This window comes from Elgaria multicarinata, chromosome 12 (genome assembly GCF_023053635.1).
Source record: "Elgaria multicarinata webbii isolate HBS135686 ecotype San Diego chromosome 12, rElgMul1.1.pri, whole genome shotgun sequence".
NCBI classification, from domain to species: Eukaryota; Metazoa; Chordata; class Lepidosauria; order Squamata; family Anguidae; genus Elgaria; species Elgaria multicarinata.
Window position 1 is genome coordinate 36,915,830 of NC_086182.1, and position 16,839 is coordinate 36,932,668.

At 59.6% G+C, this 16,839-nt stretch overlaps 3 protein-coding genes across 4 annotated transcripts in view; 1 reads left to right on the forward strand and 2 right to left on the reverse strand.

Moving 5' to 3' along the window:
- The window catches only part of RPS25 (ribosomal protein S25), a 92,729-nt gene that overhangs the window by 40,045 nt on the left and 35,845 nt on the right, over positions 1-16,839 (forward strand). The gene's annotated exons all lie outside the window — the stretch shown is intronic.
- Positions 1-16,839, reverse strand: part of HMBS (hydroxymethylbilane synthase) — a 76,363-nt gene that overhangs the window by 5,151 nt on the left and 54,373 nt on the right. The window contains exons 2-3 of one of the 2 annotated variants that reach the window (XM_063139055.1): positions 5,326-5,356; positions 1,601-1,654 (exon numbers count right to left, since the gene is read on the reverse strand). In XM_063139055.1, the coding sequence (XP_062995125.1) occupies positions 1,601-1,654; positions 5,326-5,349 (78 nt within the window). In that variant the 5' untranslated portion in view covers positions 5,350-5,356. Of the gene's footprint in view, positions 1-1,600; positions 1,655-2,636; positions 2,758-5,325; positions 5,357-16,839 lie in introns of those variants that run through there. The other variant, XM_063139054.1, reaches the window with a different exon arrangement.
- VPS11 (VPS11 core subunit of CORVET and HOPS complexes) lies at positions 6,429-16,392 on the reverse strand. The gene is made up of 16 exons (XM_063138912.1): positions 16,242-16,392; positions 15,532-15,680; positions 14,877-15,012; positions 14,521-14,684; positions 14,145-14,392; positions 13,193-13,394; positions 12,775-12,926; positions 11,422-11,608; positions 10,991-11,134; positions 10,442-10,630; positions 9,816-9,977; positions 9,418-9,557; positions 8,980-9,182; positions 7,975-8,146; positions 7,429-7,651; positions 6,429-7,282 (listed from the first exon to the last, which is right to left on the reverse strand). The coding sequence occupies exons 1-16, from the start codon at positions 16,375-16,377 to the stop codon at positions 7,118-7,120; spliced, it is 2,772 nt and encodes a 923-aa protein (XP_062994982.1). The 5' UTR covers positions 16,378-16,392; the 3' UTR covers positions 6,429-7,117.

The following is a 16,839-nucleotide window of genomic DNA, read 5'->3' on the forward strand; positions in this document are numbered from 1 at the left end:
AGACATGAGAGACCACTGCAGGCAGCACCGGAGAACGGGGGTGCAGAAATGGCCGCCCAGCGGATGTATCCGAGCAGCGTCCCAGCACCAAGCTGCCAGCAGGCCCTCAGCTCCCAGGCCAGCCCAAGAGGCACGGGCTTCTAGGGAAGGGAGGGTTCTGACACGGCCCCCTCCCTCTTTCACACCCAGGCGCCACCCCCTGCGAGGCCCAGTTCCGGAAGGGGCTCCGTGGGCTCCCTGCTGGGGTGCCACAGCCCTTGGCAGCAGGAGGCAGTGGGAGATTAGCGCTCCGGCCCGAGGGCGGGGTGTTATCTTCCTCCGCAAGCCTTTGTCTTTGGGCGACTCCCTTTGGGACGGGACATGGGGAAACCTTCGCCTGGCTGTGCAATGCCCGGCACTCCCACGGCTGGAGATGCTGAACTCCCACTCTTGCTGCTGCCGCCGTGACACGCGTGCAGAGCTGCCCTGGGCCTTTTGGCCTGCCTTACAACCCGTGCTCCCAGCGCCTGTGTAGCCACCCATATCCACTGCAGAAGTGTGGCTTTGAGGTCCGCCCAGCCCGGGCCTGCCAGCCGGCGTGAAGCAACAGTAGGGACAGATGCTCAAGGGGGCTCAGTCACCGCAAGGGCAGTCCAAAAGGTCTAGAAAGGCCTTTTGCGGACGCTGCTATAAGCCTCCCCAAGAGCAGCGGAAAAGCCCTGCCGCTGGATCAGACCCCAGGCCTCTCCCCTCCAGATGCCCCAGCCGGAAGCTCACGGGCGGAGAGGAGTGAGATCGCGCCCTCGGGCTTGTGTTCCCCAGCAACTGGAAGCCACCCACAAGTGGCTGTAACCACACAGTGAGGGGCAGCAACGATCCACGAGCGACGATGTCTTGGAGAGAAGCACCAAAGCAAAGCTCACAAGTCCGAGTGGACGGCTGCTGGAGGGAAGCAGCCCCACCAAGCATGACCCAAAGATGAACGCTGCCTGGGCTACTGACCCAGCTGGAGAGGCCGGGGTGGCTCCCAGAAGAGCACGGGAGCTCATGCTCAGCAGCCATCATGGGGAAGGATCCTAGAGCAGGAGGGGGGTCGGGAAGGTCATCTAGTCCAGCCCCTGCTTGATGCAGGAAATGCAGCGCTAGAGCATCCCCAACAAGTGGCTGTCCGGCCTCGGCTTGAAAACACCCTGCGGGGAAGAGCCGACTTGCCCACTAGGTAATCCTCTCCATTAGTGCCTCCTAATGTCCCACCAAAATCTACCCTCCTTAGCTCTACTCCTGCCCTCTTGGGCAGCAAAGGACAAGCCATTGCCCTCTCCTCTGGGACAGCCCTCTGGGTAAGTCTCCCCTCCGTCTTCTCTTCTCCAGGCTGTGCGTATCCAGCGTCCACAGCCTTTCCTCACAGGACTTGTTTCCCATACCCCTGACCATCTTCCTTGCTCTCCTCTAAACCTGTTCCAAATGTCGTTACCAGGAAAGGGATAGAAAATACCACACTGGCCCAAGCGAAATCCATACATCCTGTTCTGTGTGCAATGCAGTTCACCCCTCCGCAAAAGGAGCAGACCCAGGAAAGGCAGACAAAAGCAGCAGGCAGGAGAGAAATCAGATGCCTTACCTGGCTCTTCCTGGTTCCCACACGGATAATCTGGTTCTTCAAGCCATTTTTGTCCTGCAAAGAATGGTCTCTGTTAGTTCACAAAATGAGGCTCCAGTTGAAATTCCACGGGCTCTCTGCAAATCCAGAGGCAAACCGGCACCACCCGACGCCTTCCTGCTGGTGGGGTGCGGAGTTACAAAGAGGGCCGCCCCAGGAAGGCCCGGGCGGAAGCTTATCTTCCCAGAGACATTCTGCAACGTTCAGTGCTTTAAGGGCGCAATCCTCTGAGGGTTTAGGCAGAAAGAAATCCAGGAGGACTTTTTTCTGTTTACAGGTACACAGGGTTGCATCCTAAAAGAAACAGTTCTAGAAGTGAACTGAACCACGTGCAAGCTGAAGCACATGCCAATGAATGGGACGCTTCCCCTCCCCTCTCCCTCATTCCTCTTCCTCACATCTAAAATTGCAAGCTCCTCTGGGCAGAGACCTGCCTTTCTGTTTCTTACTCTGCAATGCACCATGCACATGGATGGCGCCATCTTAAAGCAGTGCTCTTAATTTAGTTTCTTTGCCTGAGCAGCCCTCAGCAGAGCCCGGGGCAAAGGGGACCCCATAAAACAGAACCGTGGACCTGAAAGAAGAGCTCAGGGGATCCAGCCCACAGACAGGGCCCCCCGTCACCCAGGAGCTCCCCACAGACCAGGAGTGTGTGCGGCTAGCAGAGCACAGTGGCCCCACAGTTAAAGGGCTCTGCGGGGAACAGGCCAAGCCACACGTGGCAGGACGAGGCCAGGCGAAAGGCAGGCAGGCAGGCATTGGTAAGCTGTAAAAGCACTTGCTGGTGCGGGGTGGGTGTCTGTCTCGGGCAGCACCCCTGAACCTGTCCCAGCAGACAACAGTGGAGGTTCGCATGGGGGCTGGGAAGCCCGGCTGCAGATCCAGGTCGGAAGACGTCCAGGCGCCTCAGAAGGGGCCCGTGGCTCCCGGAGGTTTGAAGGTGCGGATGTATTTCGCCCACCCTGCAAACAGGACACCCCCAGCCCGGCTTCCTTACCGGACGCTGCTGCCCCTCCATTGCCATCTCAGCCGGGAGCCCGTGGGGTCTTTGCTGGAGGAGTGGGGGAGAGCTGCCTCTTTCGCTGCCTTGCCCTGCCTGGGGCTGACGGGGGAGTCTCTCCTCGCCCGCCAGCCCCAACCTGGGATCAGAGATAAGGACGGGGAGGGCCCTTTGCAGCAGGGGGAGGGGCAGAGCCAACCGCCGGCACGGGGCGGCTCAGCCTGGAAGGACCTGCAGCTGCCGGGCCGGCTGGCAAGGAGCTGCCCAGGTTTCACACAGAAATAAACTGTTCTAGGAAAGGCAGGCAGGGGAAGGGGGCCTTCCGCCCAAGCGGCTGACAATGGGGCCATTTTCGCCAGGGAACAAGGGGCGCGCTTCACCCACCTCTTTGCAAGAGGGCTGGCAGGGGAGGGGGCCGCGCCAGAGAGGAGGCGGGACCCAGCTGCAAGGCAGGCGGCCGCCTCTCCTCCCGGCAGCACAGCGTGCCGGAAGCCACGGCCATCCTGCGGGCCTCCTAGCCCCCATGCCCAGGGCCTCCCGGGCCAGAGCCCAAAGGCCGTGGCAAAGGAAACCAATCGCCTGGGTTTAGAAGGAGGAAAGGCGTCCTCTGCTGTTCACTTCCAAGAAGTGGGCGCCTAAACAACTGGAAACTCTTAGGGCAAGAAATTCAGCACAAGAGGGCAAGGAAAGGGGTGGTGGGAGATGGAGGAATGTGCAGGTATGGGGCACAGCTGGGCAGTAGGGCCAGCCCTAGGGCAGCAGATGCCAGCAATTCACGGGAAGGCCAGGGAAAGAGGCAGGGCACGGAAGTCCACCCCCACCTGCCACCGTGTGGCTTCCCGGAGGCCGGGCCTAAAGCACCTGTCACCGTGCCCCTTCAGCAGAGACATCCGAGAACCCTCGAGCAGGAGGGGGCTTTGGAGGCCCTCCAGTCCCACTGACCCCTGCTCAGTGCAGGAACCACAGCTGCTATGTCCAGCACGACGAAAACATATTCTCAGGGTGCCCAGAACAGCCGATTCTGTGCTGGGGGGCAGGGGGGCAACGGCGCAGCCCCAGAGAGAACAGAAGACAGCCTTTGCCTAGGAAGCCAGACCTTCCTCCAGTCTGGGACTGAGAGTAGAAGAACGGGCCGGCTGCCTTCCAAACGTGGCCACTGCCGCCGCCGCCGCCTCCACCACCCAGCACAGCAGATGTCTCTCTGGTTTGACAACTACAATGAGGTCCGCAACTCAGACCACGTCCCAAGAGCTGACTCAGTGCCCCCGCCAGGCAGCCCCCTGGGCGCCGGTGGGCATCAGAGCCGTCGGCCCATCCCCCCACCTCATAGAATGGCAGAGTTGGAAGGGGCCTACAAGGGTGAAGCCTCAGCGGCGCCTGGGAAGTTGGGAAGAGAGGCACTCACCATGTGGAGGCGGGGGGGTCAGCGTGTGAGCACAGCAGGCAGGCAGGCAGGCAGGCAGGCGGCTCAGCAGGGAGCGCCTTCTCATGCAGCCGAATGCGGAGCGGGGAGCAGTGGAGAGACGGCGGCGGCGGCGGCAGCAGCAGCAGCAGCAACGCAGCAGAAGGCCCTCCAGCAGGACCCAGGCTGCTCCGGCCACCCCTGCGCCATCGCTCAGCTTGGCAGTGACCTGGGAAGCCATGCGCTGTCTCAAGCTGGGCGAAACTGGGGCGCCCACAAAGCCGCCCCGGCTTAGATTGAGCAAGAGCCCCTTGCCCCAGAGATGCAAGGTTCAGATTACACAAGGTTGTGCAAGGAACAGAGGCATCCAGTGTCAGCACTGCCTCAGCCTTCGCCTACTCCTGTGAAAAGCCCTGGAGCAGAGGGAACGTCCCTGTACCTGCACGGGGCTTGGGTGGCACCAAGCCAAGCACGTGTGGGGCCAGCCGCTGCCCTGAGGGCCGTCCGGCCGTCCAGGAGCAGGTGGGCCTACCTCGCAAGGGGAGCTGGACCGGGCAGCCCGTGTGCCTGTGCACCTCTCCAGCCCCGCCTCCGGGGAGCAAGAGGGGGCTCCCAGCCTCTGCCTCCCCGGAGGCTTCGTTCTGGAGGCGGAAAAGGCAGGCGGGGGCAGCGGGCCTGGGCCTGAGCCCAGATGGGCCCGGGAGCCCCGGCTCAGGTCTCGCCTCTGACTCTTCCGTGCGCTTCTCCCGCCAGGCCACCTGCAAGGACCACCTGCATCCAGAGGTGAGGGATGCCATCACCCATCAGCCCCAGCCAGCATGGCCTATGATCCAAAATGCAGGCAACTGCAGCCCCAACTGTCTGGAGGGCAGAAGTCCCTACTGGACTACCTTACAGGGTTGTTGTAAGGACTATGAGGCACCGGACTGGACACAGTCTTGATCCTATAATTGCAGCAGCACTATTATTATTGGCTATTGCCAATTCTTAATGATGATGATGATGGTGACACCACCCTGCAATTGCCCCAATTGCGGGGCAGGTGGGAGAAGCAGGCCCCCCTCCCTCCCTCCCTGGGTCCGCCGGTGGGGGCTGAGCTCATTTACATCTCATTAGCATATGAGCCCCGACTAACCCCTCCACCCACGTCACTACTCTGGACAAAGGTCACCCCCATAGCGCCTTCCCATTGGCTGCCCCCGGAGCCCCGCCCCCCGCGAACCCCTTTCCCAATAGCGGGCGAGGCGCCAAGCGCACCGGCCAATCAGCGGCGGAGGGGCTCACCGTTGCGGGCGGCGCGCTGGTCATGCCGGGGGCCGCGCCGGCGGCAGCGCCGGGCCGGGCCGGGCGAAGCGGAGGGTCGCGGCCGGGGTCACCTCAGCGCCGCGGGTTCCATCGCTACTTCGCGGAGCCACGCAAGCACCACCCCGCGCTCCGACGTCACTTCCGGCAGGCACTACGCCCCGCCCCGCCGTTCTCGGACGGGCGCGGCCCCGCCCCTTTACCGTAATGGCCTCCTGCACTGCGCAGCAGCAACCGGCAGCCGGAGTGCGCGGCGAGGAGGCGCCCGGGCGCGACTGGCAGCCCCGGGGGGCTGAGCTTGCGGGGGGACCCGGCTGGCAGCGACTCACGCGGGGCCCCTCCGGCCTCTACGCCCCGCTGAACTCCATGGCGCTTACATCCAAGTAGATGCAGTGGGAGCGGGCCCGGGTGCTCCCGGGGCCGAAGAGCAGGAGCCCACAAGTCCCTGCCTATTCCCACGAAAAGCTCTTCCTGCTGTCAACGCAGGAGGCATTTCTACATTTCAGAATGAGAAAGCCCTGTACGAAAGCTAGGAAGCCACCAAACAATTGGGACTGGGGGGGGCACACAGACACAGGCATCGAGGGGGGGGCGCAGAGACACAGATTGTGACACCCCCACCCCCCAGGCTGGACTTGGCCCTGGGACCGGAGGTTCCAGCGTTCTGCCTGAGAAGGGCAAGCTTGCAGAAGAGCGTTTCCCCACAGTTGCCACCGCCACCACCCACCAGTCAAAGTTGGCCAGGGGCACCTGCCTTACAAGCAGCCCTGGCCCAGCGTTGCCCTCTACACCCAAGAGCCAGGGCAAGAAGGGAGGGTGGAACCTGCTTGCAGCAGGGTGGGCGGAAGGAGCTGAGAGCAACCAGCTCAGGGAACCGTCACCTGTGCTCCGGGCCAGAGTCTGCTGCTGACCACAAACGCCCAGGCCCCGCCCTGCCCTGCAAGGCAATGGGGAGGCCTTGCCCAGCTCTCGGCAATCCAATCCTGACCGCCTAAGACCTTGGGCAGAATGTACGCAGAACAAGGGCTCCCCGGACATGGAGGAAACACAGGCAGCCTTTGAGAAAGGAGAGCAGACCACACACATAGACATCCAGGATTAACTATATTACTCTTTAGCCAAGTTCCATGCATTATGTCACAAACGGAAATAACGGGCCGTGAAGCGAAGGCCTCGATGGGGGGATGTTAGTGTTGAACACCACTGACAACCTGAGCACTTCTCCAGTTCCAGAATGCCACCACCTTCGTTTCACTCTATACTTTTTGTCAGGGCAACAAGGCGTCGCTGAGGCTCCCTTTCACGTGCAGCGCTGGGACACGGAAGGCTGGAGCTTGGAGTCCTCTTCCCTGCTCGGCCTTCCGGTAGCCACTAACGCCCAAAGACCAGGTTTGAGCCAGAAGCCTTTTCCTGCAGCTCTAAGTCCGAAGGCTTGGAAAAGGAGAAGCGAGCCTACTTGCCGACCAAGGAAAGGCCGTGGCTCCCTTGGACCGTGTCGTTCTCGAGCGGAGAGGGTTCACCTCCTATGGCTGGTGCCAATGGAGGCTAGGCCCTGTCCTGTGGCTTTGCAGATGAGCAGGGCTAGGGTGAAGCAAGAAGGGGGGAGAGGGGCCACGCCTCGGCAGCTGGGGGCTTCTTTCCACGTGAATCCTTGTGGTCGTTACACGGCCCTCCTGCTGGGTTTCGCTAGCCAAGCTCCATCCTCTGCCAGGTCTCGGTTCACCGGAGAAGCTGCTCCCTTCGCACAGCTGGGGAGCCCAGGACACAGCAGCATCTAGGTGCTCCTTTTGGTGTGTATAAGGAGGTCGCGCTGCAAGCCTGCATCAAGCGCTGCAGCAGATTTGCCCGGAGGAAGGTCTGTGAGGAGGGTGAGTTTATTGAAAACCCCCCGGCCAAAATAATCTGCAACCACCGAGAAGCTGTCATTGGAGCGTTTCAGCTGTAGGAGGCAAAAAGAGGCTTCGCTTTAGAGGGGCGTTTGGGGTGTGGGGAGGGAGAACAGATCCGGTCGCCAGTTTTAAAGCGCCGTAAAAGCCCGGCTGGACATCCAGCTGGGCGGCGGCGGCGGCAGCAGCAGCCCCCCACCTGGTGCTGGAACTGGTCGTGCAAGTCCCGCTTCTGCTCTTGGGCGCGGATCATGTCCATGACTTTGCGGTTCTCCGGCATGCAGGTCGGGCACTCCGACCCACTTTCCGAGTAGCTCTCGAAGCAGTGCTGGTGGAAGGAGTGGCCGCAGCGGAAGTGCACCGAGGGCAGCTCTAAGGCGCTGGTGCAGATGCTGCACTTGGTCTTCTGGAAGATCTTGGGGCTGAGGGAGGGAAGCACACAGCCGCGTGGAAGGGGAGGGCCCGGCAGGGGGGGAGGGGGGCACACGGGCAACGTCTACACACCATGCAGCGATTCCTGCGCTGCACAGGAGCTGACGCCACAACTCGAGGTAAGCAGCAGCAGCAGCAGCAGCAGCGGGTGTATTCCGGCAGGCAGCTGGCTGAGGCCTCTTCCCGAGGCAGGAATCTCAGCCCTTTCCAAGGATCAAGATGGGCAGGGTCACCACCCAGAGCCAGACAGGCTAGAAAGGCTTTGCTCACTCTGGAAGCCAGAGAGGCACGAATAAGGGCTACGGCTGGCTACCTTGTCTTGAGCTCCTCGATCTCCTGGCGGATCCGCTTGGTCTCTTCCCGGTATTTCTGAATCTTCTGCTCGTCGTCTTCAATCTGGCGGCTCTGCCTCTGCAGCTTGCTAACCAGGTAATCCTTAATGACCGACAGGGTGGCCGTGGAGTTGTGAGCCAACGTCTGTACAACTGGAAGGAAGGTGGCAACCCATCAGGACAGGGGCGGGCATTTGCATTAGACCTGAAGGGGCCCAAGCCTTGCAAAGACACGTGCGGCCCCTTTAACTGGGGGGGAGGGGGCTCTCGTCAGAGTGGCTCAGTGCACCTCAGCAGCCCCTCACTCCACAACACAGCCAAATCGCAGGGTCCATTTGTTCCTGCGCAGCCAGCAGGAACCCTCGCTTTCCCGTGGAGTCAGCTATGAGACGGGCATAAGCTGGAAGCCCTGATCTCTTTCCCTAAACCTGTTCCCTACACATTATGGCTCCAGAATATGCATCTGCATATTTTTAGAGGGAGCTTCCAATCTGTGAAGATCTCCAAGAGGGTGCTCACGTGTACCAGGAGGGTCCAGCAGGTGGGCTGGCTGGGCTGTGGATGAGCTCACCTAGTCAGAACCTGCGGTAGCCCAGAGACACTTCCGGAACTCTCCTAGAAGTGTTTCTAGGCTGCCCAGTTTAGACAAGCATTTTGGCAGCCAAGCTTCATCCAATGGAGGCCAATGTAAGCTTGTTATCCCCAGAGGGCTTTGGAGAGCAGGTGAAAGATCACAAAAGAACCTTTGCTAAAGCATCTCTGGGGTAAGACCAGCGGCTGGGGCCTGGTTTGGTCAGGGTCTGGTGGGCAGGAGGCCTATCCCAGGAAAGGGGAGGCTGAGGGGGCAGCGCAGGCCTGAATGACAGCCGCCCCTTGCCGCCCACTTGTCCTGCTTGAGAGACAGACTTCCGCTCCCCCTCCTTTCGCCCCCCGCCAGATACCGCCTCACGACCGGCCTGCTGGGCCGTGCCCTCCCTCTCCCTTACCCAGCAGGGGCGGCATGAGGTGCTTGGTCTCGATGTGCTTCAGCACGGCCGTGACGTACTCCTTGCAGTCCTCCTCCTTGTGAGCAAAGTAGCCCAGGGCTTGTTCCCACAGGCAGGCCTCCTGGTCCCCGTACTGCTCGCAGACCTCGACCACCTTCTTGTACTGCTCGTTCTGCATGTGGTAGTGCATGATCTGCTGGAAACTGGGGCCAGGGGGGTGGGCAGGCGAGAGGCCTCCAGGTTAGAGGCCAGGTGGTCTGGAACGGAGCCCCGAGGCTGGCGCCCCACCTCTGCCCTGGTCACACCTCAGCCAGGCCTAAACGCCGGGCGCCAGCCAGGCCTAAGACACGCAGCTCCCTCCGCTTTGGGGACGCCTGACCACACCCACCCGCTCCGCCCTGCAACTAGCGGGAGGGCTGCTGGCCCAACTGCACTCACAGCTTGCGCTGTTCGTAGAGGTACAGGACACCGTCCTTGAAGTTGTGCATCTGACACAGGACCAGAGCCTTATCGAAGTCGTCCCGGAAGCGGCCGCTCTTCAGCAAGGAGACGGCTTCATGGTGCAGCCTCTCTTTGACCTGCAGCGAGTCCAAAGCCAAGCGCGCGTCAGGCTCAGGGGAGAGGATGCTTCCAGACCTCATGGTGGCCACAATCCCCACGCAGCAAGCGGCCCAGGGACCACGGGAGCTTTTCTCTCTCGCCGGCACAGGCACAGGGCCCGATCCACCAGGCACCTCACCAAACGAGTCCATCAAGGACCTGGCTGCAGATGGCTTCCAGTCAGCCATCTCGCTTGGGCACAGCATGCTAGAAACACGGAGCTAGCGAGGACGTACCTGTGGGTCCTTCTCGTGAGCCCAGTTCTGGAGGCGGAGCTCCAGCAGAGTGTCGTATACGCCCTGCGGGGAATCGGGCTGCACCTCCGACATGTGCTCTAAGAAGGCCTTCAGCTCCCGGGAGTTGTTGGCAAAGATGGGAATGAACTCGTCAGGATTGGCCTTGCGCACAGGAAGGGGAAAAGGAAGCCCGTCAGCAGCCAGCCTCTGCGGAACAAGCGCCACAAGGGCACGACTGCTGTGAACCCCGGGGGGGGGGGGAGGGGGCGCGAAGGAAGGAAGAGAGAGGGAACCACTTCCCTACTGGACAGCGGCCAGGCAAGAAGACGACTCTGGCAGCTGCACAGGCCTGGCATTGTTCTGGCAGCTGCCCACAGCCCTGGTCCAGCATGACTGCCTCGTGGCGTGTACAGACTCTGCTTCTCCGCCCACACAACACTCCTGCAGGGTAGGTCCACTGACTTGGGCTTTTCACGACGACCCTTCCGTCCACGTCATGCCCACCCTGCTTCAGCTCCCACTTTGCAGGCAAGGTCAGCAGTTGCACACCCTGACTGAGGGGAGGGACGCAGCCTGGCTGCTGCCGTCGCCACTCCCTGCCACCACCTGCAGCAGCCGGCCCATACCGTCGTGCCTTGCAGCGCTCCGAGGCCCTCGCGGTCCCCCGCCGGCTGGTAGTCTGTGCACAGGACCTTCAGCAGCTCGGTGGTCTCATCCGGAACGTGATGCATGAGGGTCTTGCCGTACCGCTTCATGTTGCTCTCGGCCTGCTCAAAGGGCAGCTTGCCAATGTAGCCCAGGGCCTCCTGGTAGTTCTGCAAGGGAGACGAAGGCGAGCGGTCGCGTGCTGCGCTTGGGCCCTGGGGCAGAGCAGCCTGTGCGGGACCACCGCCACCGCCACCGCCCCAGTCTCCAAAGAATGAGCAGAGCCTGCCCTGCCCGCTCCAGGACCAGGAGTCACGCAGCTCCTCCTGGACAAGCCCACACTTTAAAAAACACCCAAGGCGTCAGCAGCCTTCGCCATCTTTCTCCTTTCTTTTACAACCGGCTGAGGCAGGCGGCCTTGAGGGCCCAGAACCTTTTTGAAGCGAAAGAGGCGTTCCTGATGGGCGAAATGAAAAGCCACGGCAGGCCTGCAAACTACCCAGCCCTCTTCGAGCGCCGGGCAGCCTCACCTTGATATCCTCCAGCTGGATCTTGAGGTACCACTCGTGGTGCGCGTGCTTCTCAGCCAGGTACACGGCGTGAGAGTAACAGCCTGCCTGGCGCAGCACCTTGATGGCCGTCTCCACGTCAAAGTGCACCTCGCTCTCGCTGGTCTACATGGGAGACACAAGGAAAGGCACCGTTCACAGAAGGCGCGGATTTGGGCATTCGAGCAGGATGTTTTCTGCGCACGGGAACCAACAGAACTGACTTCTGCGGAGCCCTGGGCTCTCCTTTGCTCATGCGCCTGGAGCGGAAGGCCACTGCAAGCCTGATTCTAGGAGAAAGAGGACGGCCTTGGCCCTCAACAGCCATGGCCATGCTAGGGAAAGAGGAAGGGCCTTGGCAGCCCTCCAGCCAGCATGCCAGGCTTCCCCTCTCCCTCCCGCCCCAACGGCACCTTGATGAACTCTTCCAGCTTGGAGATGTCCTTCAGCTTAGTGTAGCAATTGAGTAGCAGCGTGGTGTGGTCGGCATTCGCCAGGGACTGCAGGTGGAGCGTCTGCAAGTAAGCGGTTAGGTTGTGGATCCGTTGAGCATCCAGAAACTTGCGAATGACGTAGGAGGGCTCTAGTTTCCCAATGGTGCTAAGGAGAAAAAAAAGGCTTGTAAGGACCCTGTTCCCAGTTCCCTAAAGCCAGTCCTCTGCCCCTCACAAATCCTAGTGAGGCGCCTCTGGCAAACCACCCAGCAGCTGCAGCTGTTTCTATTATGTGAATTTTACTGTTGTATGCTGTACTGAGAGAACGCCTATCCTGATGCGCAGATCCCGGCTGGACATCAGGAAAAACTTCCTGACTGTTAGAGCAGTACGACAATGGAACCAGTTACCTAGGGAGATTGTGGGCTCTCCCACGCTAGAGGCCTTCAAGAGGCAGCTGGACAACCACCTGTCAGGGATGCTTTAGGGTGGATTCCTGCATTGAGCAGGGGGTTGGACTCGATGGCCTTAGAGGCCCCTTCCAACTCTGCTATTCTATGATTCTATGAAAGGCAGCCAGGGAATCATATTGATCTATTTGTTTATACATACATACCACCAGCACCACTGCGATAGGGGGAGCAAGTATTATTATTATTATTATTTATTTATATAGCACCATCAATGTACATGGTGCTGTACAGAGTAAAACAGTAAATAGCAAGACTCTGCCGCATAGGTTTACACAAGCACCTGTTCAGGGTGGGGGGAAATTAAATGGGCATAAATCAAAACGTGTTATCAAAATCCTGGGCTGGACGCTCTCCTCAGACACCCTCCTCTCACTTTCCCTGCCCCCCACCCCCCAATCCTGGGACGTGAACACCATAGTCCTGCAGGCAGACCATCGAGCCGCCGATTAAAAAGCTCCCCATCCTTTCACATGCCCTGAGCACCTATGAAGAAGTCCTTACTTTTATGGGAAAAGGGTAATAAACCCTGAGCACCCAACCCTGAGATCCAGAGAGCCAGCCTCAGTTCTGACTCATTTGTGCATGTCAGGGGTCACTGGAGTCTTACAGGTTCGCAGTCCACGTTTGGGTGTATTTATTTTCCAACTCACAAACGCTTCCCTAGTGTGGCAGCCAGGGGAGGAATGCCTTTCCAAGGAAGCCTCCAAGGAGGTGGCAGGCAGGTCAGGTGTGAAATTCAGTTTGGGGCAGCGCAGGTGTTTAAATGGCCTCTAGACAAGGCCTCAACCTGTATTCCAGGCCCCATAGAGACAAGCCAACCCCTCCCTAGCCCACTGCTTGGCACAAGGCCCTCCCTTACCGGATGTATTGCTGGATGGCACCATCGTGGTTGCCCTTGTTGTATAGGTGATCTCCATACTGGCGGAAGATCTCAGACAAACCATCATTGTCCAGGTGGTGACTCCTAGCCAGGTTAATGGCCATTTCAAAGAGGTTCTTCTTGAAGAGCATCTGTGGGGAGGGAAGCGTTTGCTCGTGATGCTTCATAAGCAGAACGCGCAGAGGCCTCAGAACAGAGGCCCCTTCCCCAACCTGCTGAAAGCGGCCAGGCCTTGCTCAGCCTTAGTTCGCTGATGGTGCTGGTTCAGAGGAATTCCCCGCCTGACTCAAGCTCCCCAGGGAGCAACAGCAGGTGCCCACGTGCGGCAGGCCGCCACGCAAGAGCTTTGCATCTCCGAGCCCCACCAACCACAGGGGAACGAGGCAGGCTCCCTTGCCTCCAGCTTGGTTTGTGTATCCTTCTCCTGCAGCAGATAGAGATTCCCGTCTCTGGTCAGCACATACAGGCACCCCCACTCTGCCAGGACATCCACCACGTCATCAAAGACAGAGCTGTACGCAATGAACTTGTTACTCAAGTCGTAGATATTCAGGATTTGCTTGTCAGAATTCTGCGGATCAGCCTCGGCAAACTCAGACCTGGAGCACAGAGGAGCAAGAGTGAGCGACAGCCTCCATCCCCAAGAGAAGCATCTTTGACTCCTACTCACAGCTTGGGAGTCCCCTGTTGTGCTTGGAGTGAGGCTGGCCAGCTTTCCACAGTCCCCAGATGCAGAGACAGAGTCTGCCCCCAATATTCCTCCCCAATAACAACAGCCACCTGGCTGTTCCCCAGGCCTGAGCAGGAGCCTCCTTGGGTTCTTGCAGGGGATGTGGCCACACCCACTCAGGTCATCTGGCCTGCAGCCATTCAGCCTGGGGGGGTGGTAATTTGGCCCCACCACCCAGAAATAGTTCTACACCCCTGGCTTAGGCCATGGCTTCACTGCAAGCGATTGCTCCGTGCCCAACCCCCACACTCAGCCCTGTCAATCTTCCAGATTTTCAGAACAAAGGTATTCTTAAGACCATTTCTAGATATCCCACCCAGCACACTTAGACAATCCAAGATCTGGTAGAAACCTGGAAAGCAAGTCTGGAGGAGTGCACATCGCCTATGAGTGGCACCTGCCAGCCAGGAAGAATTCCCAGGAACACACAAGTTCTCCTTACTACTCTCTTCCCTTGGGGAGCTGTCCAGTAGCAAAAAAAGGGTTTTGCTGAGGAGAGGGACAGATTCCACGTCCGCTCTGGATTGGTAAACCCACCCACCCTGCAAAATTAAAGCACACCTACAGGTGGGGAAACCACACCAATCCCTCAGTCTTAAGTGGGGGGGCGGGCGCTTACTTTGGGGAAGCCTTCCGGTCCTTGGACACGATGACGAGGTAGCCCCGATGCCAGTGGGCAATCAGCTTCTGGCCCTCGAAGGCGAAGCAGGGCCCGCGCTCATCGGGCTGGTACAGATAAACGCACTCGTCTCCTGCCACAATGAACTGGAGGTCCTGGGAAGGATCGCTGAGCGTGGAGCAGCGCAGCCCACAGCCACGGGTATCCAGCTCCACCTCTGGGTAGTCCTTCACTGAAAGCGTGTAACACTGCAGAGTCCGCAGGAAGGAAGCAACCGTGAAGCTCAGAGCAACGAGAGGAGCACAGGGACAGGGACAGGAAGTTGGCCAGACATTTCGGGCTTGGTCCCCTCCCCAGGGTCAAGCAAATATCTCACCTGGATGTTTTCAGTGGTGGCAACAAACAGATGAGTCGTCTTGCCAGACTGGCGGAACGCGAGGCCCGTAACTGGGTAACTTCCTTCGTGAAGGATTTGAGTCTTACTGTGTCGATCTCTCGTGATGTCCCCTTTCGTAAGCACAACGCTCCCGTCTGCAAATCCTAGGGCGGAGAAGGGTGCTATACTCCATGTGGCAGCCACTCCAAGTTCCCATCTGGAGAATGTATTTGACCCACATGAAAGCAGAAGGAGCATTCGCCCAATACTGAAGCGGCGCTCTAATCCGTCTCACTTCTCTCTACTGGGATCTACTAGCGTATGGAACCCACAGCAGTAGTTCCATCTCTACTTACCAATAGCCATGAAGTTGAGATTCTCATGGACTGTGAGGCAGGACACAACAGTGGGCTTGTTGCCTGGTATTGCAGGGAAAATCCTAGTGCAGAGAGGATTCCCACCATCACGTTTCTCTAGATTCCAGACTTTGACCTACAAGTTATCATAAGGGAAATACGAAGTCAACCCCTCTTTATCCAGATGTAACTGCTGCTCTAACCATATGCCCTTTTATCCCTCCTGACATCAAACTCTGGACCCAGGATAGGCAGAGCTACTGTGGGAGGCAGATACGCTACAGATCTACTCCTAGGGCCCTGCCTAGGCAGAAAACCACTGCAGGACAAAATGCCAAGTCAACAACCCAAGGGAGTGGAAGGAAAAAGGTCTCAGGAGGCAAACAAAAGGCAAGGTGGACTTATTTTGCTTGATCAGAATTAAGCCACTTGTTCACAAAGACAAAGACAAGTGATCCAAATTCCTGGATAAAAGATTTCCATGTGGAATAAATATTCAAAACTCCCAAAGACAAGCAGCCATGTTTTTAGCAACTTTTCCCAGCCCTGCTATCACAGAAGACACCTGCCTTCTTGTAGCTAATCTCACAAAAGCTTCTTGTTGAACAGAAGAAACCGGGCTGGCTCCCCCTCTGCCCGCCCGCCCAGAACGTACCAAAGGGTTAATTCCTTCCTCGTCCTCCCCGACGGAAACCAAGATGCTGTGCTGCTTCAGTTGGTAGAGGTGTGTCACTCTCAGCTTGTAAGCCTGGAAGCTGCTGAGTTCGAGGGAGTGCGGCAGGAACCAGATCTGGCCTTCCCTATGTGGGTCTTAGTTAAGGGGTCGTCCGTACAAGGGAGACAGCAGATAGGAACGGCACTAAGGAGCTGGGCTTATAGCAAAATGATTCCATTACATTTATATCCCACCTTCCTTCCACGATATAGCTCAAGCAAGTGTATGGAGGGGTTCCTGGGTGATTTACCATCCCAGCCGTCTTCAAGTTGCCATCCTCCAGATGTGTTGAACTGCAATTCCCATTCTCCAGCCAGAGAATGATGGCAGTTGCAGTCCAACACGTCTGAAGGGCCCCAGGGTATCTACCCTGCCTTGCAAGCTGAAACCCCACCCCCACCCCCGTCTCCTGGAAGTGTTGGGGAAAGGTTCCTGCCCGCCAGCGTCGAGAAGACGGGGCTCAGCGGGCCATGGTTCGACTGGGCCGAGGCAGCGGTCCCTCCGTCCCACGGGGCAGGCCCGGAGAGGAAGCGCGGCTTCGGCCGGCTTGACGTTCACGCCCCTCACTCCCACCGGGGACGGGCAAGGACGGCACTCTGCACACGCTCAGAGGCAAGCCCCGCAGGGGACAGCGCCGATCACAAGGATATCCCCGAAGACGAGGCTGCCCCGGCCCGAGTCGCAGACCGTGATGCCCGAGGGCACGAGCGCGGGGCCCCCCTCGGACGAGGTCAGCGTCTCGCGGTCGAAGAAGGCGAAGCGCCGCCACTGCAAGTAGGCAGCCATCTTGCCAGGCAGGCCCAGCCCTGGCCGCGGTCATGTGACTAGGCCGCTACCGCGCCGCCCCCTCGCTTGCCTGGCGCGGGGGCTGCCGGGCCTTGTAGTTCGCCAGCTACGGACACGCCCCCCAGGTGTGCCAGTGCCTGCGCGTAGCTGCGCCTCTTGCGCGCGATTGCGTTACGGGCAGCCCGCAGGTGGAGGGCGGGGAAAGTGACGAGGCTGGCCCAGACCGGCCGAGAGGAGGGGGCGCTCTGACGACCCGGGCCTTCTTCCGCTCCTCCTCGCCTCTTCCTCCCCCCGGCCGGAGGGCGGCCGCTCCGCGAGGCCCCGCCCCGCCCTCGCCTCCCGCAGCCAATGGCGATCCCGCTTCGCCCGGCGCCGCTGACGTGGTCCAATGGGGTGCGCGCTGGGCCGGCGCCGCTGGCGGCCGCTCCAATGGGCAGGTGCCGCGTCCCGGCTGGAGGCGCC